We start from the raw sequence: 27021 nt of genomic DNA, 5'->3' as shown, positions 1-27021 counted from the left end.
AGGTGTGGAAGGTCACCATCATCTCTCCATCCTCCAACTTTACTTCTGGTCTGAAAGAAAAACCAGTAAAATATCCAGTAAAAACCAGTGAAACCTAGTAAAAAATCCGGTACAAAAAAAAAAGAAAATCAATAAAAACCAGTAAAATCAAGTAAAAAAAATCTATAAAAAAAACAGGAGGTGGAGGTATGTAGACTGGTGGAGGTGGTGAAGTGGAGGTGTGTAGGCTGGTGGAGGCATGTAGGGGAGGTGGCTGGAGGTGGTGAAGTGGAGGCATGTAGGCTGGTGGAAGTGGGTGGAGGCGAGGTGGATGCACGTAGGCTGGTGGAGGTGGGTGGAGGTGAGGTGGATGCATGTAGGCTGGTGGAGGTGGGTAGAGGCGAGGTGGATGCACGTAGGCTGGTGGAAGTGGGTGGAGGCGAGGTGGATGCATGTAGGCTGGTGGAGGTGGGTGGAGGTGAGGTGGATGCATGTAGGCTGGTGGAGGTGGGTAGAGGCGAGGTGGATGCATGTAGGCTGGTGGAGGTGGGTAGAGGCGAGGTGGATGCATGTAGGCTGGTGGAGGTGGGTGGAGGCATGTAGGGGAGGTGGCTGGAGGTGGTGAAGTGGAGGCATGTAGGCTGGTGGAAGTGGGTGGAGGCGAGGTGGATGCACGTAGGCTGGTGGAAGTGGGTGGAGGCGAGGTGGATGCACGTAGGCTGGTGGAGGTGGGTGGAGGTGAGGTGGATGCATGTAGGCTGGTGGAGGTGGGTAGAGGCGAGGTGGATGCATGTAGGCTGGTGGAGGTGGGTGGAGGCATGTAGGGGAGGTGGCTGGAGGTGGTGAAGTGGAGGCATGTAGGCTGGTGGAAGTGGGTGGAGGCGAGGTGGATGCATGTAGGCTGGTGGAAGTGGGTGGAGGTGAGGTGGATGCATGTAGGCTGGTGGAAGTGGGTGGAGGTGAGGTGGATGCACGTAGGCTGGTGGAAGTGGGTGGAGGTGAGGTGGATGCACGTAGGCTGGTGGAGGTGGGTGGAGGTGAGGTGGAGGCATGTAGGCTGGTGGAGGTGGTGAGGTGGATGCATGTAGGCTGGTGGAAGTGGGTGGAGGTGAGGTGGATGCATGTAGACTGGTGGAGGTGGGTGGAGGTGAGGTGGATGCACGTAGGCTGGTGGAGGTGGGTGGAGGTGAGGTGGAGGCATGTAGGCTGGTGGAGGTGGTGAGGTGGATGCATGTAGGCTGGTGGAAGTGGGTGGAGGTGAGGTGGATGCATGTAGACTGGTGGAGGTGGGTGGAGGTGAGGTGGATGCACGTAGGCTGGTGGAGGTGGGTGGAGGTGAGGTGGAGGCATGTAGGGGAGGTGGCTGGAGGTGGTGAAGTGGAGGCATGTAGGCTGGTGGAAGTGGGTGGAGGTGAGGTGGATGCACGTAGGCTGGTGGAGGTGGGTGGAGGTGAGGTGGAGGCATGTAGGCTGGTGGAAGTGGGTGGAGGTGAGGTGGATGCATGTAGACTGGTGGAGGTGGGTGGAGGTGAGGTGGATGCATGTAGACTGGTGGAGGTGGGTGGAGGCGAGGTGGATGCATGTAGACTGGTGGAGGTGGGTGGAGGCGAGGTGGATGCATGTAGGCTGGTGGAGGTGGGTGGAGGTGAGGTGGAGGCATGTAGGCTGGTGGAAGTGGGTGGAGGTGAGGTGGATGCATGTAGGCTGGTGGAAGTGGGTGGAGGTGAGGTGGATGCATGTAGACTGGTGGAAGTGGGTGGAGGTGAGGTGGATGCATGTAGGCTGGTGGAAGTGGGTGGAGGTGAGGTGGATGCATGTAGACTGGTGGAGGTGGTGAGGTGGATGCATGTAGGCTGGTGGAGGTGGTGAGGTGGATGCATGTAGACTGGTGGAAGTGGGTGGAGGTGAGGTGGATGCATGTAGGCTGGTGGAGGTGGGTGGAGGCGAGGTAGAGTTGGTAAAGTGGAGGTGTGTAGGCTGGTGGAGGTGGGTGGAGGCGAGGTAGAGTTGGTAAAGTGGAGGTGTGTAGGCTGGTGGAGGTGGGTGGAGGCGAGGTAGAGTTGGTAAAGTGGAGGTGTGTAGGCTGGTGGAGGTGGGTGGAAGTGGTGGCTGTATCAGACCCACCGGATATCGGGTAGGAAGTCCGAGCACCACCAGCTGCAGCTGCTTCCTCGGCGTTCTTCATGTTGGAAGCAGAATGTCTGTCTGACCGACTCGCTTCCTCGTTTCTCCAAATCAGGATTAAGGCCTGTTTGTCCATCCGGGTGTGATGGAGACAGGACACCACCTCTCTGTGGGTTTTCCCCTCCAGACTCGTCCCGTTTATGGATAAAACGCTGTCCCCTTGTTGGATGGAGCCCTCCAGTCTGGCTGCACCTTTACTGAAGACCCGATGAACCTGCAAACAAAAAGTTCTATTTGTATTTTATCTAAAAAATAAACTGTAAATAAAAACTAATCAAATATATAAATTATTATAAATTTGCTTCAATAGGACCCACCCTTAAACCATAATCCTTCTCAGGACAAATTTAAACTTATACGAGTTAAATCAGTTGGGAACTGCAGATCTACTAAAACATGGAGGCCCCCAAGACTCCATGTTGGGCTGCCTGTTGGACACCATGTTGTAGCCCCATGTTGGACACCATGTTGTAGCCCCATGTTGAAGCCCCATGTTGTAGCCCCATGTTGTAGCCCCATGTTGGACACCATGTTGTAGCCCCATGTTGAAGCCCCATGTTGAAGCCCCATGTTGGGCCCCATGTTGAAGCCCCATGTTGTAGCCCCATGTTGTAGCCCCATGTTGTAGCCCCATGTTGAAGCCCCATGTTGAAGCCCCATGTTGTAGCCCCATGTTGTAGCCCCATGTTGAAGCCCCATGTTGAAGCCCCATGTTGAAGCCCCATGTTGAGCCCCATGTTGGGCCCCATGTTGTAGCCCCATGTTGTAGCCCCATGTTGTAGCCCCATGTTGAAGCCCCATGTTGTAGCCCCATGTTGTAGCCCCATGTTGAAGCCCCATGTTGAAGCCCCATGTTGAAGCCCCATGTTGAAGCCCCATGTTGTAGCCCCATGTTGTAGCCCCATGTTGTAGCCCCATGTTGAAGCCCCATGTTGAAGCCCCATGTTGAAGCCCCATGTTGTAGCCCCATGTTGTAGCCCCATGTTGAAGCCCCATGTTGAAGCCCCATGTTGTAGCCCCATGTTGAAGCCCCATGTTGAAGCCCCATGTTGTAGCCCCATGTTGAAGCCCCATGTTGAAGCCCCATGTTGAAGCCCCATGTTGTAGCCCCATGTTGAAGCCCCATGTTGAAGCCCCATGTTGAAGCCCCATGTTGTAGCCCCATGTTGTAGCCCCATGTTGAAGCCCCATGTTGAAGCCCCATGTTGTAGCCCCATGTTGAAGCCCCATGTTGAAGCCCCATGTTGTAGCCCCATGTTGAAGCCCCATGTTGAAGCCCCATGTTGTAGCCCCACGTTGCTGTTCGGTATCTACATGTAGAGCTCTGTAAGGCTCCGTGATAACAATGACGACGGTGATGACAAGACGACCTGCATCATAAGGGGGATTGGAATCTGATTCTTTTCATAATGTGAAACGGTTCTTGTCTTCTACTCACAGTTATGTCCTTCTGCTCCAGGTCCAGTCCACCAGCGATACTAAAACCCAGTCCAGAACCTTCTTCTTTGTTCAGGACAACAAGGCGAATGTTCCTACTGACCTGCAGAGTTTAAATAGACTCTTTATTACTCCTTCAGCGGTTAATTTGGACAGATTTCTTATCCGGACCCGGATCACTGAGTCAATGGTTCTGGTTCTAGTCTAGTTACCTCTGAGGAGGATTTGGTTTCATCCAGCAGACTCCAGACGTAGGACTTGATGGTCTGAGAGGTCAGCAGAGTTTGAAGCTGATGGCGACTCCCAGCAGACGAGGACAGCTCATCCAACCTAGAGAGTCGGGAATTCATGCTGTTACACACCAGTCGTGTGTTTCAGGTTTTTAGACCCGATGGTTTCAGTTTTTGGGCCAGATGGTTTAAGGTTTTTAGACCAGATGGTTTTAGGTTTTGGACAAAATGGTTTCAGGTTTTGAACCAGATGGTTTCAGGTTTTTAGACCAGATGGTTTTAGGTTTTGGACTAAATTGTTTCAGGTTCTGGACTTAATGGTTTCTAGTTTTAGACCACATGGTTTCAGATTTTAGGTGAGATTTTGGACCAGATGGTTTTAGTTTTATCCCAGATGGTTTTAGACTCTGGACTAAATCCTTTCAGGTTCTGGACCAAAAGGTTTCAAGTTATGGACCACATGGTTACAGGTTTTTAGACCAGATCGTTTTAGGTTTTGGAGTAGATGGTTGCAGGTTTTGGACCACATGGTTTCAGGTTTTGGACCACATGGTTTCAGGTTTTAAACCACATCGTTTCAGGTTTTAAACCACATCGTTTCAGGTTTTAAACCACATCGTTTCAGGTTTTAGGCCAGATGGTTTTAGGTTCTCGTCTAAATGGTTTCAGGTTGTGGGCCACATGATTTTAGGTTTTAGGCCAGATTGTTTTAGGTTCTCGTCTAAACGGCTTCAGGTTTTGGACTAAATGCTTTCAGGCTTTGGACTATATGGTTTCAGGTTTTGGACTCAATGGTCTGAGAATGTTTTGGATTCCCACCAGATGGACCAGCCAGGCTGTTGGCTTTCCGGTTTCAGGTTTTAGGCCAGATTGTTTTAGGTTCTCGTCTAAACGGCTTCAGGTTTTGGACTAAATGCTTTCAGGCTTTGGACTATATGGTTTCAGGTTTTGGACTCAATGGTCTGAGAATGTTTTGGATTCCCACCTGATGGACCAGCCAGGCTGTTGGCTTTCCGGAGTCTTCTCAACACATCCAGAATCTCGGGTCATTACCTGGTCCACTTGAGTTGGCGCTGCAGATGCGTCATACGCTTTGGTTTTTATGGGAATCGTTGCGTTTGAGTCTGGATTAGTTTTATTTGTGGTAGTCTCATGTCCTCCGGTAAAGTCCTGTGGGCACAGGTTCTCTAATTCAGGCATGCTTAAAGCACGGAGCTTCCTCATCCTGTTGGTAGGAAGTCTACCGTGTTTCCTTCGCAGCAGAGGAAGACTCGGTGGCGAGGTGGTCACCATGCAGTCTTCATCGCTGACGGGGTTCCTCTGATAGCCTCGGCACTCGGCAGCGTTGACCAGGCCCATGTATCCAGCGATCCTCTGGTTCAGAGGCGCTGTGTACGTCAGAGCGAAGGACTGGACGTCGCAGCTTTTCGACGCAGATCTGTCAAAGTTCGCAAGACTTTCAAAGGACTTGATTTTATGTTGGACAGAGAAGGGCCGGTAGTCTGCAGAGGTGATGCCGCTGGACAAGCTCCGCCTCCCTGTCATCTGAACGTACAGTCTGGATGGTTTGGAGGTCAGAACCTGACTGGATCTGAGGATCTCACTAGACTCCGTAGAGGGATTGGGTTTGTCTGTGGTTGGATGGTTGGTGGTCTTTCCGTTTGTTTTCTCAGAATCGGATGGAGAAAACCGGGTCGCCAACCTAGTCACCGTCTTCCCATCTTCTATTCCATTGCGCCTCATGACAGGTGATAAAAATCCCGGCGACAGCCGGAGCTCCATGAACGTCCTCTGAGTGACGGATGGCTGCGGTTGGAGTTTTTCAGGGGATTTGGGATCGTTCCTCCCTGTTTCCATGGTGCTTCCCAAAAGTCCAGCTGATGTCTGCCGTCTGTACGATCTTTGACAGGTGTCCAAATCCGTCTGCTTCCCGGCATTCAGGAAGCTAGTCACCGTGGCCACTGGCAGGAATTTTGTGGTCTGTTTTTTGGAAATCTTTGTGTGTGCAGAAAGTTGGTTCTGACCCAGGAAGTTCTGATCAGGTTCATTTTTAACGCTCAGTCCTTTTAACTTTGGAGGACTGCTTTCGGCGGGACGTTTAGAGCTCCGGGTCTCTGCAGGACAATCAGGATCAGGGGAAAGTTTTAGACCAGAGGTCCTCTGAAGTTGAGCCAGCCCATTGTGTGTCACTGAAAGTCCCAGTACTGGTTGGATACTGGAATTTATTGAAGGTGTTTGCTTTGATAAAATGGAGTTCTGGGAGGCATCTGTGAGCAGATCAGCTGTCAGACCTGAAGTGATACTGTTAGGATCCGGTTGGGACCGGTTCCTATAGATGCTCAGGCTTCGGTGGCTGGATGGTCCAGGTCCAGCCCGGTTAACGGACCACCAGGCTGTAGACGGGAGTATTGGTTCATCAACTTTCTCTCCAACAGTCCCAGAGTCAGCAGAGGAGGCATTCTGATCCAAGTGATTCCCTTCAAGTGGACATGGGGAAGAATCAAAAGATCCAGCAGCCGCAGGGTTCTGAGGATCAACGGAACCAAACTTCACCTCCTCCACCGGTGATGGAGACACAGCGAGACCTCCATCACTACCAACTTGTTTGGGAGACGCATCTTCTGAACGGGCATCCTGAGATTTCAGATCTGTCTCAGGCATCACACCTGAGACGGAGTGGTCCGGAGGACTGGTTCTGTCCTGACAGGTGGATCCATCTTCCTCAGACAGATCTGTGAGATGATGATGACGCAAAAACGAGGAAGCACCCGGTGAAGTTGCCTCATGCATGTTTGCATCACAGCAAAGTTCTGATAAAAAATCATCAATATGCGGGACCGGGTTCTGGAAGTCCTGTCGCTCCATCTGCATCCCGCTGGAGTTTCCACTAATGATGTCATCAGGTTGTCCCTGATTGGCTGGATTCTGGAGTCTGGTGGCACCATCAATACTTCCCGGTGATGTAATCAACATGGACGCTTCATCTACAGCTGGAACCACAAACCAGAATTTCAATCAGGACCATCTCCACAGAAAGGAAAAAATTAGCAAACATTCCGGTTCATCCGGGACTTCCGATCATTATACGACAACAACATTCTACGAACATTGTCCATCAAACAATGATCGATAAGAGGAGAAACAATAAACTCCAAGATTAATCAATTAAATAAAAAACTAAAATTAAATAAAAGGGTCTATTTCTGCTCCAACAAATAAAAACTACGGTTTGAATAAAGGAATCCCAAACTACGGACAAAAACAACTACAAATGGAGGAATTTAAGCATGGAGGGACTACAGACAGGGAAGTATGGGTGGAGGAAATTACAGATGGGGGGGTGGGGGGGATGGAGGAGAACTACAGATATGATGAAATATAGATGGAGGAAATTACAAACAGGGGAACTATGGATAGAGGAAACTACAAGAGGACGGGGGGGGGGGGGGTAGGGTTAGGGTTGGGGAGGGTAGGGAAAACTACAAGGGGATGGGGGCTACGTATGGTGGAGACTAAATGGGGGAGGTATGGGAGGAGTCTGTGGTAAAGTGATAAAGGTAAATAATGCTGTGTGAGATAATCACCATGGACAAAAAGCCTTGCAGGTTGCTTTGGGGGGGTGGATGAGGGGGGGTTGATCCTATAGAAGGGACAGACATGGTGGTGCGTTTAAAGACGTGGAAACTGAACCATCCCATAGCTACAACATCTGCCATAAGATCACAGTTTGGAGGGAGGTTATAAGTCCAAATCAAACATGAAGTCAGAGTTACCATCATGCTAGTTAGCATGCTAGTTAGCGTACTAGTTACCTAGCTACTCAGTTAGTTGGGTGATGTAACAGATCTGTCTTCCTGCAGCATCTGTACTTTAGCCATGTTTACATGTAAAAGTTAATCATCCTGCAGTTATTCCCATCATGACATGTTTTTAGATGCATTTCTTTGACTTTTCAGAAACTTTCCAGAAACAGCAGAAGAAGAAACTGATTTCTGACTTCAACAAACGTTGCTGTGTGCATATTTATCACCTTTAATCCACCAGACCCCCACCTTGATCACTCTGTTAATTCCACAAAGTACTGTTTTCTTCTTCTGGTTGCTCTTTATGCTGCTTTATCTATTCATACACTGATTTTACATCATTTTAGCCTCTTAATCTGCTATCTGAGGCTGAAACATCACGTCTGCATGGAAACGTCACGTCTGCACATTGACTGGGAGTAAAACCTGCAGCTTCTACAGGCTGGGTTAGAGCTCAATAAATAAGAATCTAAAAACAGTTTGGGCATTTTTCGTCTGATCAGGATTTTAATCTGGATCCATGTGTCTTGCTAAACATAACTGACAATGAAACGGTAATTTCAATCCAGGCTGGGAATGCTCCCAGCATTCTTCATGGTCCATTTTATTTTCATAAAAACATTCAGTAATCCAGACATAACCGTGACGGTGTGAAATAATCTCTGCTGCTCCACCTGGAGCTCAGGTAGACCAACCACTACGTCATCCAAGTTGAAGGTCCTACCTAGAGGTGACCTCCTGACTTCCAGGGACAGAGTCATGGGAAGATTGTCCATGAGCTCACAGATTTCCTGGTAGCTGGAATCGGACACGAGTTTCTCGCCAATCCTGACGATCTGGTCTCCTGGACAGAGTCTGCCTGTCGACTCCTACAAGACCACATCAGAGCTTTAACATCAAGACGTCAAAAACCACCAACATCCAGGCCTCAAGGAAGCAAACATACCCAGTCTGCTGCTCCACCGGGCTTTAATCCAGCAACCAGAACCCTCAGAGGGGACGACAGAATCTCCAGATCCAGTCCGAAGGATTGTTCCAGACTTCTTCTCAGAGTCACTGTATGAAGATCCTGAAGACCTCCATCCTCATGGACACCAGCAGCAGTTCCTGGGTCTGCTCTGGAAGGGAACAAGCTCATAGCCGGATCAGTTCTGGACAGGACCTGGACTGAGCTTGTAGAAGGATCGGTTCTTGACAGGACCTGGACCGAGCTCGTAGCCGGATTGGTTCTTGACAGGAGTTTCGTGTTATCTGAGCCCTCGTTATCACTCAGCTCGTCCTGGAAGCACATGACTGGTCGCTGACGGAGAAGTGGACTCCGCCCAGAAGCCGGCTTCCCAGAAGGGACTGTCGGGTACAGTGGTTCTCCACGATGATCCTGTGACGGACTTCTCGAAGGACCAAGTTCTGGTTCTGTCAGAGAACAGGTAACGATTACATGATAAAAAAGTAATCCGAGGAACAAGTAAAGTATTCCTAGGAATGAGAAAAGACGTTACCATGAGGCTGAGCGGAGCCATCATCCACCAAAGCGCTGCAGCTCCGAGCGGGAATCATCTCCTCGCTGTCGGACATCTTCAGCACGGATTCAGATGGGAACGAGTGGCTGGAGGAGTCCTGAGGGAAGTACTGAGACAACTCTGCCTCTGAGCTCAGAGAACCCTGCTTCCGGAGAAAAACCAAGAAGTTGTAGCACATCACTGTTACTGAAGTTTCCTTCCTGGTTTATCCCAGACAAGGTTCCAGGTTCTACCAGCACATGCTGATCAGCAGTGTTCAGGTTTCTACCAGACATCCACCAACCTCAGATTTCCCATTCTGGATTTGATCCAGCTCAAATCCTGATGAGTCCTCTCGTCTACCTGAGGTGAAGGAATAAAGCAGAGACTGAAAAACTTACTCTGCTGGACGGTTCCAGGAACCTCTTCATGGTCCAGCTGAGACCCGGGGACGAGTCTCCCTGCCGGTCCTTCCCTCCTGGCTGGGGGCTCCTACAAGACAAACCTGAGACCAGAGAAACCAGATCCAGGAGGTTAAAGCTCAACAATCAACTAAAGTCTGGAAAGATAATTCATCCGGGGCAGAATTCCAGAGGAACCGTTAAGTGTTGGAAGATCAGACCTGGAGAATGAGATGATGCTTGGTTTCTGCTAGTCTTGTCTTTGTTTGTGGATCGAGAGATGATTTGGTCCATCTCATGTTCCGATACCTGAAACAACACGGGAGAGTCTCTGAATGGGAGTACTCCTGACCCCAGCGTTCCACAGAACTCCTCACAGGAGAAACATTCACACATTTACACCCACTCCGCGTTTAACCGGTGACCTGTTCTACCAGCTAAACCAGGGCATCCCGAACAGGGGTGAGGTGGTCATTCCTTTTACCAGGGGAAGAACAAGCATGTCTGCAGTCCTGGAGGTTCCTGACAGTGGATGATGTTCCTGCCAGAACCTTGTCTGGGAGATGATAAGTCCGAATGAGTCCACAGATCTCAGGTAACTGGTGCTCTGACCGGATGAAATCTGTCCACCACGTGAAGACTCAGCTGATTGGTCGCTTTACCTGGTGTCCACGTGAACATGCCAGCTGGAATCTCTCAAGCTTTTCATTTCATTTCGGATAGATGATGCATCTGTGTAAGTATAGCTACTGATGGTATGGATAGTTCCAGATACTAAGAACTGGTCCAGAAGCAGGTGTGAAACGGCAGATGGTTCCAGATACCAGGAACCGGTCCAGAAGCAGGTGTGAAACGGCAGATGGTTCCAGATACCAGGAACCGGTCCAGAAGCAGGTGTGAAACGGCAGATGGTTCCAGATACCAGGAACCGGTCCAGAAGCAGGTGTGAAACGGCAGATGGTTCCAGATACCAGGAACCGGTCCAGAAGCAGGTGTGAAACGGCAGATGGTTCCAGATACCAGGAACCGGTCCAGAAGCAGGTGTGAAACGGCAGATGGTTCCAGATACCAGGAACCGGTCCAGAAGCAGGTGTGAAACGGCAGATGGTTCCAGATACCAGGAACCGGTCCAGAAGCAGGTCTGAAACGGCAGATGGTTCCAGATACCAGGAACCGGTCCAGAAGCAGGTCTGAAACGGCAGATGGTTCCAGATACCAGGAACCGGTCCAGAAGCAGGTCTGAAACGGCAGATGGTTCCAGATACCAGGAACCGGTCCAGAAGCAGGTGTGAAACGGCAGATGGTTCCAGATACCAAGAACCGGTCCAGAAGCAGGTGTGAAACGGCAGATGGTTCCAGATACCAGGAACTGGACTGGATAACCGATCTCTTCGGTTTGCTGGACCTCCATGATTTCAGGTGTTCCGCCAATCAGACTAAAGCATCAGGTTAATGATGCTGAAAGGATCAAACATGATGATGAGAGAGTAGACCGGTTCTGATCCGGACCAGACTCATCTTACCTTTGGGTCAGGGTGCCTGCTGATGATGAGGCTGACTGGTCCAGGTCCACACTCACTGAGGATGGCGTAGGCTTCATTGAGAGCGGCATGACGAAGGCTGGCTGAGTCCACCTCCAGAATCTGATCTCCACGACTGCAGAGAGATGGGTCAGAACCACACGGTCCAACATAACCCAACATCAGAGATCCTCTGAAGATTTTACCTTAGTCTGCTGTCCATCTTGGCCACCGAACCCAGAGCCAAGCTGTGGATGTAGATCCCGGGAGCTGAGTTCTCCAGGGTCAGACAGCAAACTCCGATCCCCAGGCCGACGCCGGGTTCTGAAAAAGTCACATGATGCAATGACGTTTAGTTAACCTCCACATGGACCAAACATCTGCCAGTCTTTGGGTCTTCTGGTCGCAGAACCACAACTAGAGGTGAAGTTATTATTCCTTATGTTCTCTACAGTGTAGGTTCTGGTACCAACAGGACCAGGATCAGATGGTCCACAACCAGGACTGGGTTCTAACCTTTGTTAAGTGTGACCTCCATAATGATACAGTCTTTGGGACCTGGACCGGGGCCCCTGCGGCCCTCTACCTCCTCCGGTCCTGATGGGACCGGCGCCCCCCCGCTGATGTTAGAGTTGGGGGAACTGGATCGGCTTGGCAGGGTGGGGGTTGGACACGGTGTCAGGCTGGGACTGCGGAGGCGGGTCCGAATGGTGAGCGTTACCACACCTTTCTTCAGCTGCTGTTGGAGGAACAACAAGATCGGAAAGAAACACATGATTAAGAAGTCAACAACACCGTCCTAGTTTTGTAGTAACTGAGACGATTGTTTCCAGAACCCAAGACGATCATTTCTGGAACCAGAGACGATTGTTTCTGGAACAAATATGAACGTTTCTGGAAACAGACGATTATGTTAGTGGAAAGGAAATAAATTGGAGGAGAGTACAAAGTTAAGAAAGTCCACAGTAAAAAATCCATTCATTTTCCTATCTGGGTCAGGTTGTGGGAGCAGCTGATAAGCAGGGAAACCCAGACTTCCCCCATCCCAGTCACTTCTTGCAACTTATCCAGGGGTTATCCCAGGTCAGCTGATAGACTATTCCTCTATCTTCATCGGATCTTCTCTGGGATCTCCCCCTGATGGGATGTGTCCATTCTTCCGTCATTCCTAGTAAAAGACCCTGAGATACATAAATTTTTCCACTTGGGGCAGGATCTCATTCCTGAACTGGAGATGACACTGCATCCTTTTCTGGCTGAGGACTGTTGTTTTGGATTTGTAGGTGCTGACCTTCGTGCCAAATGTTTCATGTTTGGCTGCAAATCACTCCAGCAAGAGTTGGAGATCCCAGCCTGTTGGAACCAACAGAACCACATCAGGTGTAAAAATCGGCGACCAGGTACTGAGTACACCAAACCAGATTCCCTCAATGCCTGAGCTGATCCTACAAATTCTGTCCATAAAAGTTCTGAACTGAATTGCTGATAAAGGGCAGGCTTGGAGGACTCCATCCTTCACTGGAAACTAATCTGACTGACTGCCGGCAATGTGGACCAAGCTTTGGGTCCAGTCCTTCAGGGTATCTTGTCCAATTCTCTATACTCTGGAGCACCCCTGACAGGCGTTTTTGGGGGGACACGGTCGAATTCTTTCGGGGTGGCTGTAGCTTGGGCTGAACCTAAGTTCCCCTATCGGGCTATGAGTGTGTATGCAAGTCGCTTTGGATAAAAGTGTCTGCTAAATGACTGTAGAATAGATCCACAAAACACACGTACAATGGTTGGGCAAACTCATGCCCCCTCCAAGACCTTGTAGACTTGGTCCACTGGTTTACAACCAGGATGAAAATACATGTGGTTTGGGGAGGTCCCTCCTGATCCTTCTGCCATTTGCACACCTGAGCATTTCAGCAGACCCCATGAGAGTGTTTGGAGGGAACAACAACATTCTGTCCAAGGACCCAAGACGCTGGTTCGATCCTCGGCTGTGGGGGGAGGATCAAACAGTGACCTTTCTGTGTGGAGTTTGCATGTTCTCCTCGTGTAAACGAAGGTTCTCTCTGCGTACTCCGGCTTCCTCCCACCATCCAAAGAAATGCATGTTACGTAAACTGGTTAATCATTCTTGCCCATAGGTTTAAGTGTGAGCGTGTGGTCGTTTGTCTCTGTGGCCCTGTGATGGACTGGCGACCTGTCCAGGGTGCACCGCGCCTCTTGCCCAAAGACTACTGGGACAGGGATCCAGCTTCCCCGTGACCCTTCATTAGATTAAGCGGTTCAGATAATGAATGTTCTACATTCTAGTTTACCTTGAATGTCTGGATGGCCTGTTGGTGGGTGAGTCCCTGCAGAGACTCTCCGTTGACCTCCAGGATCTCGTCTCCTGCAGACACACCCCATCAGGTAACAGGGACATGGAAGACAGAAGATGCTTTAGAACAAATGAATTTATCTGATCTGCAGCTCACGTTAACATCATCATCACAACACTGACTCATTTACAGAAGGTGAAGAAGATGAAGATGATGGCTACCTTCCTTCAGACGTCCATCAGCTGCTGCAGCTCCGTGAGGGAAAATGGTTTTGACAAAAATGCCCATCTGTCCACGAGCTGAGTCCTGTCCACCGACGATGCTGAACCCGAGACCCTGAAGAAGTCACAGATACTTTTTCAGAACATCCCACAAGAACATTGAATACCAGACCAAGTTAACTGGTTTATAACCAACACCCACCCTCCTCTGATTTCCCAGCTGCAGCTAAATGCATCCTCTTAATGAGGATGTCTCTCAGGACATTTCAGACAGTCCTGGGAAGCAATTCAGGTTAAACTGATCCATGTTGTTCCAGTCTCCAGACCTCCAGGAATCTACAGAACTTTTCCACAAAGGGCAGAAACAGAGTGGAGCAGAGGAAAGGTCCATCATGACCATCATCTCTCCATCGTTTTCATTTCACACCATTGTAAAGCAGATGGAGGATTCCTGACAGATCTGATGGCGGTCACTAATCCTTAAAGATCCAGACTCGTGCTAGATCGAGATCTGGTTGTCATGGTGAAGACTGGAGAACCCTCTTCAGCTGCTGCGTTACTGAAGGGTGTCAGGATGAATTCAACCCAGACTCTGGACTTTATTTATGCACACTCACCTTCCCCTGGCCTTTCATCAGCACGATACTGGAGATAATGGACGGCTGGGCCAGTCGCCATGGAGATTCTACTTGAACGGTGCTCAGGGAGCGAGCCGACTTCTTAATGACCTGATATTCCTACAATGGAGACAAATAAAGAAAGGACTTTCTGCTGAATTCACATTTATTTCCTCCCCATGTTCCTCTATCACTGAGACACATCATTCCAAGCATCATTCCCAGTCACATTCCCAGCATAATTCCCAGACTAATTTCCAGCAAGATTCCAAGGATCATTCATTATTTTCAGAGACCTGCAGATGTTGGTCATGTGATCTCCAGGACCTGAAGGTTTACTGAATGCGTTAAGCTAAGGACAGATTATGCCTTTATCCATCCATACATCCATTCTCGACTGCTTATCCGGGGTTGGGTCGCGGGGCAGCAGCCTAAGCAGGGAAGCCCAGACTTCCCTATCTTCAGCCACATTTGCCAACTTGCTGGGGGATCCCGAGGCATTCCCAGGCCAGCCGAGAGATATATAGATCCCTCCAGTGTGTCCTGGGTCTTCTCCTCGCAGAGGGACGTGCCTGGAAACACCTCACCAGGGAGGTCCAGGAGGCATCCTGACCAGATGCCGGATCCACCTCAACTGGATCAACCTCAATGTGGAGAAGCAGCAGCTCTACTCTGATCTCCTCCCGGATGACCGAACTCCTCACCCTATCTCTAAGGGAGAGCCCGGCCACCCTGTGGAGGAAACTCATTTCAGCCACCTGTATACGAGATCTCGTTCTTTCGGTCACGACCCACAGCTCATGACCATAGGTGAGGGTAGGAACGTAGATCGACTGGTAAATCGAGAGCTTCGCCTTCTGGCTCAGCTCCTTCTTCACCACGACAGACCGGTGCAGAGTCCGCATTACTGCAGACGCCGCACAGATCCGTCTGTCGATCTCACGCTCCATCCTTCCCTCACTTGTGAACAAGACCCCGAGATATTTAAACTCCTCCACTTTAGGCAGGACCTGACTCCCGACCCGGAGAGGCTAATCCACCCTATTCCGGCTGAGGACCATGGTCTCAGATTTGGAGGTGCTGATTCTCATCCCAGCCGCTTCACACTCGGCCACAAATCGCTAAAGCGAGAGCTGGAGATCACGACCAGATGAAGCCAACAGGACCATGTCATCTGCAAAAAGCAGGGACCCAATCCTGAGGCCACCAAGCCGGATCTCCTCAACACCTCGGCTGCGCCTAGAAATTCTGTCCATATAAGTTATGAACAGAATCGGTGATAAAGGGCAGCCTTGGCAGAGTCCAACCCTCACTGGAAACGAAACGAATTACTGCCGGCAATGCGACCCAAGCTCTGACACCTGTCGTACAGGGACCGGACAGCCCGTACAAGGGGGTCCAGTACCCCTTACTCCCTGAGCCGCCCACACAGGAGCCCCTGGGGGACACCTTCTCCAAGTTCACAAAGCAATATGTGGACTGGTTGGGCAAACTCCCATGCCCCCTCCTGGACCCCAAAGAGGGTATAGAGCTGGTCCACTGTTCCATGATCAGGACAAAAAACGCACTCCTCCTCCTCAATCTGATTCAACTATCCGGTGGACCCTCTTCTCCAGGACCCCTGAATAGACCTCTAAGGGGAGGCTGAGTAGTGTGATCGCCCTGTAATTGGAACACACCCTCCAGTCCCCCTTCTTGAAAAGGGGGACCACCACCGCAGTCTGCCAGTCCAGCGGCACTGTCCCCGATGTCCACGTGAGGCTGCAGAGACATGTCAGCCAAGACAGCCCCACAGCATCCAGAGACTTAAGCATCTCATCCACCCCCGGGCCTTGCCACCAAGGAGCTTTTTAACCACCTCAGCGACTTCAGCCCCAGAGATAGGAGAGTCCACCCCTGAGTCCCCCAGCTCTGCTTCCTCATCAGAAGCAGAGCTATCATGTTGGTAGCATTGAGGAGGTCTTCGAAGTATTCCTTATTCCGGAACATCGTGCAGAACCCTAGAGCCTGCTTCTGTAGCCAAGGATCGGACAGCCACGGTCCCCGCCTCTTGCTGCTGCCCAGCTCACATTGCACCCGACCCCTACAGCTCCTCTCGCAGATGGTGAGCCCACGGAAGGTGGGGCCCATGTAACCCTTTCGGGCTGAGCCCACCCGGGCCCCACGGGCAAAGGCGCGGTCACCAGACTCTTGCTCTCGTACCCCACCCCTGGGCCTGGCTCCAGAAGGGGGCCCCGGTGACCTGCATCCGGGCAACGGAACACTTCTGCCAATGGTCATCATCATCATTGGGGGTCGCCGATTATGCCTTTAATGGACTGAAAACTTGATGAATGACAAAGGTGATGCGTTCACTGACCTGTCGAACTCCAGCAGTGTCCAGCTGCTGAGGTAAGGAGTGTTTCCGTCTGCCAGGTGGAGGCTTCTCCACCACGCTGCTGCTGACGGCAGCCTCCACACACAGCTCGTCATCCTCACCCACCGACTCCAGGCGGCTGCTCCCACCTGATGACACAACAACAAAGATTTTATTTTTCTCTTTAATTCTAATCTATGGCTGGGTGTAGACATAAACAAAAGAATGCTGAACTGGTTTCACCTACAGAACAACTGATTTTAACTTCTTTTTAAATGATTTCTTCTCATATTAACTAGTTTAAACTGCTATTAACTGACCCAATAACCCTAACCCTAATTGTTATCAGGTTTACTGATTATTAACTGGTCATTACCTATTTAAATGGCTATTACCTAGTTTACAAGTAGTTTCCTGGTTATTGACAGGCAGAATACTGGTTATTTACTGGTTTCATACTGGTTATTTACTAGTTACATACTGTTATTTACTAGTTACATACTGGTTATTTACTGGTTACATACTGGTTATTTACTGGTTACATACTGGTTATTTACTAGTTACATACTGTTATTTACTAGTTACATACTGGTTATTTACTAGTTACATACTGTTATTTACTAGTTACATACTGGATATTCACTGGTTACATACTGGATATTCACTGGTTACATACTGGTTATTCACTGGTTACATACTGGTTATTCACTAGTGCAGTGTTTCTCAATTCCAGTCCTTAGGACCCCCTGCCCTGCATGTTTTAGACATGATCCTCCTCCAAAGCACCTGAGTCAGATTATTGAACTTCCTCATCAGGTTCTTTGCAGCCTGTTAACAAGCCTTTATTTCATTCAGGTGTGTTGAGGTAGGGTTGCCTATAAAACATGCAGGGCAGGAGAAACACTGCACTAGTGAAATACTGCTGATTTACTGGGTCTGTTAAGACTTAATTTGCACTGATTTATGATATTTTGGTTTGAACAAAAATGTGGGAAAAAAAACAAATGGTCATGAAAATGGAATCAAAATTGTGAACCCAGAACTGTCAGCTGAATCAAACTGGAACCAGCAGAACCTCCTCCGGTACTAACCCTGTGAGTGGTGGCAGAGCTTGGTGGGTGTTGGACTACAGCAGAACCGTTTGGGTTCCTCCTCATGATTCAAGTCCTCCAGTTTATCCAGAGCGGTCATCTGGACACACACATGTACACACACACACACACTATTTATCAAGTTTATTACTGGCAGGATATGCAATACTGAACAACTGGTTTTTCTCTGGTTGACGTTTCTGACATGAGTGATTCTTCTGATCGGGAGATTAAAAGTCTGGAACCTGGTCCAGACCATCTCCTGGGTGTAGGACCAACCTGTGGCCATGAGACATTTCCAACTCCATCTCTGCAACAGAAAACATCTCCTGTTCCCATCAGTGGTTGTTCTGATGTTTTAGGATGGACAACATACCAGGATGGAGCTCTGAAGACCTGCATTGCTGCTGGTAGGGGGTTCTGAGGAGCTCTGGGAACAGATCTGAGACAGGGAGGACGAGGACCTGCAGGTGCTGACCAGGTCTGGCAGACTGCTGGACGGGAAGTGATCGAAGTCCACCTCAGACTCTTCCTGCAGGGACGAGAAGACAAGACGAAGGTCAGGGGATTCTTTGCATCAACAATAGAAACCACTGATCAGATAAAAACAACCAAACTGGGTAGAGACTCGGCCAGAACAGAGAAACCAGACGGACTCCAACTGAATAAAAGTCTGTTTCAGACAAGTCTGAACCCCCCGAGGTCTTTCTTAGTTTCAGTAACGTCTCGGTAACAGAAAAAAGTCCAGATAGTTCACATTCTCCACAGTTGCTGTTGGGACATCATCAGTTTGACCCTAATAACCTTTCACAAGCACTTGTTCCCAGTAGGACCAGTCAGACTGGGAATTTTGTCTAGACGCTCGTCCACGGCGACTACGTCTAGACGCTCGTCCACGGCACCTACGTCTAGACGCTCGTCCACGGCGACTACGTCTAGACGCTCGTCCACGGCGACTACGTCTAGACGCTCGTCCACGGCGACTACGTCTAGACGCTCGTCCACGGCACCTACGTCAAGACGCTCGTCCACGGCACCTACGTCTAGACGCTCGTCCACGGCACCTACGTCTAGACGCTCGTCCACGGCGGTTACGTCAAGACGCTCGTCCACGGCGGTTACGTCAAGACGCTCGTCCACCGCAACTACGTCTAGACGCTCGTCCACCGCGACTACGTCTAGACGCTCGTCCACCGCGACTACGTCTAGACGCTCGTCCACGGCACCTACGTCTAGACGCTCGTCCACGGCACCTACGTCTAGACGCTCGTCCACGGCACCTACGTCTAGACGCTCGTCCACGGCACCTACGTCAAGACGCTCGTCCACGGCACCTACGTCTAGACGCTCGTCCACGGCACCTACGTCTAGACGCTCGTCCACGGCGACTACGTCTAGACGCTCGTCCACGGCGACTACGTCTAGACGCTCGTCCACGGCACCTACGTCAAGACGCTCGTCCACGGCGGTTACGTCAAGACGCTCGTCCACGGCGGTTACGTCAAGACGCTCGTCCACGGCGGCTACGTCAAGACGCTCGTCCACGGCGGCTACGTCAAGACGCTCGTCCACGGCGGCTACGTCAAGACGCTCGTCCACGGCGGCTACGTCAAGACGCTCGTCCAGGGCGGCTACGTCAAGACGCTCGTCCAGGGCGGCTACGTCAAGACGCTCGTCCAGGGCGGCTACGTCAAGACGCTCGTCCACGGCGGCTACGTCTAGACGCTCGTCCAGGGCGGTTACGTCAAGACGCTCGTCCAGGGCGGCTACGTCTAGACGCTCGTCCAGGGCGGCTACGTCTAGACGCTCGTCCAGGGCGGCTACGTCTAGACGCTCGTCCAGGGCGGCTACGTCTAGACGCTCGTCCAGGGCGGCTACGTCAAGACGCTCGTCCACGGCGGCTACGTCAAGACGCTCGTCCACGGCGGCTACGTCAAGACGCTCGTCCACGGCGGCTACGTCAAGACGCTCGTCCACGGCGGCTACGTCAAGACGCTCGTCCACGGCGGCTACGTCAAGACGCTCGTCCACGGCGGCTACGTCAAGACGCTCGTCCAGGGCGGCTACGTCAAGACGCTCGTCCAGGGCGGCTACGTCTAGACGCTCGTCCACGGCGGCTACGTCAAGACGCTCGTCCACGGCGGCTACGTCAAGACGCTCGTCCACGGCGGCTACGTCAAGACGCTCGTCCACGGCGGCTACGTCAAGACGCTCGTCCACGGCGGCTACGTCAAGACGCTCGTCCAGGGCGGCTACGTCTAGACGCTCGTCCACGGCGGCTACGTCTAGACGCTCGTCCACGGCGGCTACGTCTAGACGCTCGTCCACGGCGGCTACGTCAAGACGCTCGTCCACGGCGGCTACGTCAAGACGCTCGTCCAGGGCGGCTACGTCAAGACGCTCGTCCAGGGCGGCTACGTCAAGACGCTCGTCCAGGGCGGCTACGTCTAGACGCTCGTCCACGGCGACTTGTCCATTCTTGTCCAGCTACATGTGAAAAGACTGTATTTAGACTTTCAGGACCTGCGAGAACTTTCTTTAGGAAATGTTCGTCTACTTCCTTGGATCCAATCGGATCAGAAGGTGGGACGGGAGTGTGCATTTACCCGTGTGGACACCACCAGCTGGACCAGGCCAGTAGTTGAGCGGAGGATGGCAACGGCTTCCTGATGTGTGAGACCGACCAGAGACTGACCGTTTATCATCAGCAACTCATCCCCAGCACGGAGACGTCCATCCCTGAAACCAACACATGATATATTTATCACGCACCAAACATATGCATACTGCACAGATGTTTGTTTACCTTTGGATGGCTCCGCCCTTTTCTATATGAGCGATGATGATACCATGAGGGGAGCGCTTGGAGCCCCGCCCCCCAGTGATGTGAATGCCTAGACCCTCCTGACCCTTCACCATATGCATCTTCCAGATGTGACCGCCTTCCCTGGACTACAAACACCAGAGACAAGCAAGTTACACTGACAGAAATATGGTTTTATTTGCTTAGTTCAGGATGTAAAACATTTACACTACTCACAAAAAGTTAGGGATATTCAGCTTTTGGGTGAAATTTCACAACAAGCCTAAAATGCATTCATTTTAATGTGATCTTCTCTAAGCTTTTAAATGCACATGTCCAACGGCTGTTGGAGACTGGTGTACCTCAGATGGAATGGCCTGCACTCTCTCCAGACCTGAATCCCATTGAAAACCTGTGGGATCAGCTGAGCCGTCGTGTAGAGGCTCGAAACCCTGCACCCCAGAACCTCAATGACCTGAGGGCTGCCCTTCAAGAAGAGTGGGATGCCATGCCTCAGCAGGCAATAAGTTGCCTTGTGAACAGCATGAGACGTCGTTGTCAAGCTGTAATTGATGCTCAAGGGCACATGACGAGATACTGAGACGTTCAGATTTTTTGTTGTGGTGTAACTACCATTGTTGTTACCTTTTGTGTTGAATGAATTTTTTGAGATGAGGAAATCAGTAGTGCATCCTTCTACTTAAATGTCTTACTTTTATAATATTATATCACTGTAGCATGAACATATTGCATTTTCCATAAATTTCACCTGAAAGCCAAATATCCCTAACTTTTTGTGAGTAGTGTATGTACATGTGTATAATAACACTGTCCAGTAATAATCAAACATGTTAGTCACAATGACATAGGGCTGGGCGATATATCGAATATACTCGATATATCGTGGCTAGTCCCCTGTACGATATAGAAAATGCCTATATTCATCATATTGGAGTATCCTGTTGTCACGCAGGTGTTTTTAGCTGTGGGCGGGGTTTCCTCCCTCCTCCTCGACTCTGCACCGCTTTGCACAGAGAGTTAAAGCAAGCGCACCTCGTTACGTACATAACGTGAGCTACGTGCTACGTCATGAGAGGCAGCGTGTCGCCACTTTCTCGCTAAATCTGGCGACTTTTTGTGAAAAGCGACAAGCGATAAATCTAGCAACTTTTACAGGAGTTATTAGAAACTTTCCTGGTGTTTTGGCGACTGACTTTAAAGCGCATATTGTAAAGTTATTGCCAGAACGAGAGTCTCTCTCCGTCCTAAAGCACTCAGTCGCTCCGGCTGCAGCTGCAGCCAGTCAGAGGAGCAGAGAGGACACCTGCACGACTCCACCTACAGTCACAATGAACAGCCAAATCCGCCACTGATCCCGCTCTGGATTAAAAAAAATACACAACAACTCAAAAACGTATCCATAAAGCAAAGCCTTATAATAGTTCATCATTTGAAAAGTCCCCCCTAGAGCACCTATTTTCATATGTTGCATTTATTACATCATGCAAAGTCACTTTATTTTGTTTTAAAATGACATGTTTCTGCCACTGCTTTAACTGTTCAATAAATACGGTTTTGATCAGTTTGCTTCGTTACAATTTCATCCTTTTGGCATGAATGTTTAAAATCAGCATATCTTAATGCAGTATGAGCAATTATGTTTTAATGGAGACACAAAATCATCTTACTGATGTGATTGTATGCACCAAAGCATTAATTCAAGGCTAAGGTAAATATCGAGATATAGATCGTATATCATCAAAATATTGGGATATTACTAAAAAGATCATATCGCCCAGCCCTACAATGACACCTTCCTGTATATATTCTATTCAATGGATAGACGTGGTGACACCTTCCTCTCATCCACAGTGGTGTTGCCCTAACCCTAACCCTAACCACAGAGGTTGTTAGCAGATGCCACGCAGCCCACGGCAGGCCGGGTCTCAGCAGTCCTGAGGTTTTCTGTTCCACAGACCGGGACCATAGCCGTGGAACGAGGCCTTCACGAGTCAGGTTCAGGAACGGCTAATTGTAAAGTTGCTGCATTTGTACAGCCAACCACAACCTCACCTAGCTACGTGAGAGCATAACGCCATCAAACCAAAACACGACGCAGAAAGAGGAGAAAAATGGCGTCGTCGTAGCAGTAGAAGTTTTCTACTCGGCGTGCTTCGCAGCGCCATTTCAACAGAAAGAAAATCTGTTGCTCTAAACAAGGAGCCATTCCGGTGCCGTTCTTATGCAGGTCGCACAGGAAGTCAGTTCTTTTCAGCCAATCAAAGAGTTGACGTGTGTAAAGCTCCACCCTTTTGGGTCAGACAGGTTAGATCTGTATCCCAGTGGAAGGATCCCAAAAGCGTCGGACCAGTCAGATATTCAGGTTACACAGAAAATGGTCTTATTGGTGGAAACCGGGCTCATCGTTTCACAACAACCTCCTGATCTCGGAGCCTCTCTCTGATTGGTTGAGAGTTAGACGGCGCTAAATGTTGTGAGTTTCTTTTATTCCCCTCACAGTTACATTAATGTGGAATCTAGCTGGACAACAAGAACAGGTTCTAATCAATACGTATCTCATTGGAAAATCTGGATTGAATGCTACAGTTCATGCTACATACAAGGTACATACATGTCCCTCGCATCATATGTCGTTTCCTGCATGTTAATCTGGTTCTTGTGTTTCAGGATGGAAACCAGTGTTCTGACTCCTCTACATGTCGGCTGCGTGCCTCACCTGACCCGACGGTTCGCCGCTGAAAGAGCTGCTATGGCTTTCTAACTGAAGCTGACTGGAAGATCTGGTCGGCAGCGTGGCCACACCTCCGCCGTGAAGAGTCGCCGGTCTCATCTGAGGAGAGGATTCTGGACTTTTTTCCGAGTCTTGACCGACCCCAGCGGGAGGAGAGCTACGGCCGTCGTACCGTCTCTGGACATCGGTCCTGTCCTGGTTAAACGATGAACGCGACACGACGCCGAACTTTCGGGTGCGTCCGCAGTTTGCAGAGCCGTTGGTCTCCTCCGGTTCCTGCTGCTGGTCTTCTCGGAGGTCACAGCAGACGCCGTGGCAGGGAGGAAGAGGCGCCTTCCGCTTGACGCGGCGCAGCAGGATAAGGTAGATGCATCCTCTGTTCCAGCACTGGTCGGCCAGGTAACTGCAGAGAGGTAACAGCATCGTGGCGTCAGAAGGAAAACAGCAGAAAACCAGAGAAAACTATCTGGCGTCTCCGCAAGATCACGTTGGTTCTCCTGGAGCGATGAGAATACTGGTGGTGTCTTTATCAGCCCCCTCCCCTCCTCTACTAGCTGGTCCCTCAGGCCATCAGGTCTTCCTCCCTGGTTCTGGTCCTGATGGAGGTCTTCCTTCCTAGTTCTGGTTCTGATGCAGGTTTTCCTTCTGGTTCTGGTCCCGATGGAGGTTTTCCTTCCTGGTCCTGGTCCTGATGGAGATTTTCCTTCCTAGTTCTGGTCCCGATGGAGATTTTCCTTCCTGGTTCTGGTCCCGATGGAGATTTTCCTTCCTGGTTCTGGTCCCGATGGAGATTTTCCCTCCTGGTCCTGTTTCTAATGGAGGTTTTCCTTCCTGGTCCTGGTTCTGATGGAGGTTTTCCTTCCTGGTTCTGGTCCTGATGGAGGTCTTCCTTCCTAGTTCTGGTTCTGATGCAGGTTTTCCTTCTGGTTCTGGTCCCGATGGAGGTTTTCCTTCCTGGTCCTGGTCCTGATGGAGATTTTCCTTCCTAGTTCTGGTCCCGATGGAGATTTTCCTTCCTGGTTCTGGCCCCGATGGAGGTATTAGTCCTGATGGAGGTCTTCCTTCCTGGTCCCGTTTCTAATGGAGGTTTTCCTTCCTGGTCCTGGTTCTGATGGAGGTTTTCCTTCCTGGTTCTGGTCCTGATGGAGGTTTTCCTTCCTGGTTCTGGTTCTAATGGAGGTTTTCCAGTTTGGTTCTGGGGGAGTTTTTTTCCAGTTCTGGTGGACGTTTTCTGATTTATTGTTCTCATGCAGGACGCGATTTGGACCTCTGGATTGGGTCTGGACCAGTCTCCACGGACTGGAGCTGGATGAGTCTATATGGACCAGGTTTGAGTGAACGTATGGACCAGGTCTGGGTGAATTTGATGAAACCGGGCCAGGATGACCTGATGAATGCTGGGTGAAGGATCGGTGTGGTCTACCGCCTACCTGACAACTGGATTCTCACCTGGCTCCTCCCACGTCGACTCCAACCATCAGCTGTCCGTTCAGCGACAGCAGCTCGTCTCTCAGTTTGATGCTCCCACAGCCGGCAGCCGGACTCCTCTTCCTCACCTCCGTCACCCAGATGCAGCCTACGTCCATGATGGGGCCCTGGTCCCTCCTCTTCCTCAGGCCTCCCTTCCTTCTCACCTCTGGATCCCCAAAAATAGGGATGTTCCCGAAACTGAGGCCGAAGTCGGGGCCGTCCCCATCATCTTTCCGAAGGGAAACGGCATGAACTTCAACGTCGGAGCCCTCGCTGCAGGAGGACGGGCTTCCTGGCCGGACCGCGTCAGCGTCCAGGAAGTTAAACTTTATGTACTCCACCAGCTTCTGAACGGCAGCCAGACATGGAGACATGTCCTCATGATGGACGCTGCCAACACTGCTGCTGCTGCAGACGCTGTCCACGTCTCCGTTCTGGAAGTCCTCGTCCTGGAGGGGAAGAAGAATGAAAGCCACTTCATCATCTGCAAACATCACACACCAGGAATCTTCCACATCTGACAGAAGCTACGCCAACACCAACGAGCGGCTAAACAGCTGCGATGCATTCATTTGACAGGACAAAAAAATTGGATTTCTGATACACTGATCTGCTGGTCACCTGCCATACGGAGGGGAAGGCGGTTCTGGAGAGAAGCTGACTGGGAAGAACAAAGTCCAGACCATCAACACCAGGAGTGTCCTTCTCCGGTCCTCAAGGGCCTCAACCCTGTAGGTTTTCCATGTGTCCCTGCTCCAACACCAGCTTTATTGGCCATTGGATCCATTTAATGGAAGCCGGGTGTGTTGGAATAGGGATAGATTAAGCAGGACAGGCCGACTTTGGGCAACCCTGATCAACACATATGACCTGAGGGTCATAAGATACCAGCTGGTACAACAGATAGCTTGTCATGGTGTATGGAGGACTTCAGTCCAGGCCATCGAAGTCCAGGTCTACAACTCATAAAAACCATGGACCGTATGAAAGATAGACAGAGCCTCCGCTGGTTAAAAGTGAAGCCTATGCAGAAGTGCAGTTTCCCCCTTCATCTACTGGGGCTGCAAAACACAGCAAATCCCCATAGACTCCCATGTTAAAAAGACCAACTTCACAGCAGGAATAAACGTGTTTACAGCAGAAATAAACATGTTTACAGCAGAAATAAACATGTTTACAGCAGAAATAAACATGTTTACAGCAGAAATAAACATGTTTACAGACTGGTTCAAAAACCCACTTTAGGTTTAATAGGTCAGGTTTACCTTCATGACAACTGTGGGGGGAGTTTAAAACTCGCCCGTTTAAAAGTAATTTAATCTCGAAGTTTGGCATATTTAGGGGCGTGTCCTTTTGATTGACAGGTACCCGATCTTCCGCTTCAAGTCAGAAGAACGTAGAACAACCGCGGTTTTTAGCTGCTTAACAACGTGACTTAGCTTTAGCCCGCTTACCTCCGTTAGCTGGTTAGCTCCTGTTATCTCTGGGTTAGCTCGGTTAGCTCTTAGCTACAGGCACGTCAGACTTCGCTGGATTTCAATCATCCACCATGACGCTCACAGCCCCCCTCTCAGCTCCACCTCTTTGCCCATATTTGTATTTTCTGGGCGAGACGACACGCATGTCCCTGCCAAGATGGTGATGGTAGGAACCGCCCACCGAGCTTCAATTCAGCTCCTCAGAAACCTAAAGTGACGTCACGGAGGCTCTGCCCATCTTTTATATACAGTCTATGATAAAATCACAGTACAGAGGTAGCGCAGGTCACCTCAGAACCAACACGGACCAGAAGAAACTGGTTCTGCTTGACCTCAGTGGTGCCTTTGACGTTATAGATCACGCCATTCTTTCAGAGTAATGGAGGCGGGACTCTCAGACGCGGTTTTTAACCGCTTTTAATTCTTTAATGATCGAGTTGTTTTGTTTTTTTTAAATAAACATCGATGAATGTTGCCCTCAAAGCTACACGCTGAACTACGGTGCCACACAGGGCTCAACTTGGGACCATGTGCTTTTTAACATTTACATGCTGTCTCTGGGTAATGTCAGGAGACATGCATAAATGTCTGCAGCTACGCTGATGACACACAGCTTTATGTCACTGTGTCTCCTGATGACATCACACCAACCACACCAACGTTCTTTAACTGTTTCCAAGAAATCAAAACATAAACAGCAGCACATTTCCTCCAGCTCAACCAGGATTGGTGGAGACGAGGGGAGGTACCTTATTGACCCCGCTGTCTGGGTGCAGGTGGTTCTGCTGGGATCTCCTGGTCTGGACCTGGTGCCAGTCCTCCAGCAGGGGGAGGATGCTGACAGCGTTGTCCTGGGTGATGGGCATCC

At 50.3% G+C, this 27021-nt stretch overlaps 1 protein-coding gene across 1 annotated transcript; it reads right to left on the bottom strand.

The window, feature by feature from the left end:
• On the bottom strand, positions 1-27019 carry pdzd2 (PDZ domain containing 2; the record flags this gene model as incomplete). The annotated part of the gene is made up of 24 exons (XM_079251185.1): positions 1-50; positions 2104-2377; positions 3602-3703; positions 3813-3930; positions 4816-6820; positions 8358-8502; positions 8580-9046; positions 9133-9298; positions 9534-9637; positions 9755-9842; positions 11057-11189; positions 11260-11377; positions 11570-11792; positions 13363-13436; positions 13587-13701; positions 14204-14323; positions 16563-16708; positions 17651-17750; positions 18027-18182; positions 20257-20389; positions 20457-20602; positions 23191-23608; positions 24655-25124; positions 26903-27019. The coding sequence occupies 24 exons, from the start codon at positions 27017-27019 to the stop codon at positions 40-42; spliced, it is 5949 nt and encodes a 1982-aa protein (XP_079107311.1). The 3' UTR covers positions 1-39.
• Between the last annotated feature and the right edge of the window lie 2 nt (positions 27020-27021).

The sequence above is a fragment of the Telmatherina bonti genome (assembly GCF_933228915.1).
Source record: "Telmatherina bonti genome assembly, chromosome: 13".
Taxonomy (NCBI): Eukaryota; Metazoa; Chordata; class Actinopteri; order Atheriniformes; family Telmatherinidae; genus Telmatherina; species Telmatherina bonti.
Note: the sequence above shows the minus strand (reverse complement) of the source record. Positions and strands in the feature narration are given on the sequence as shown.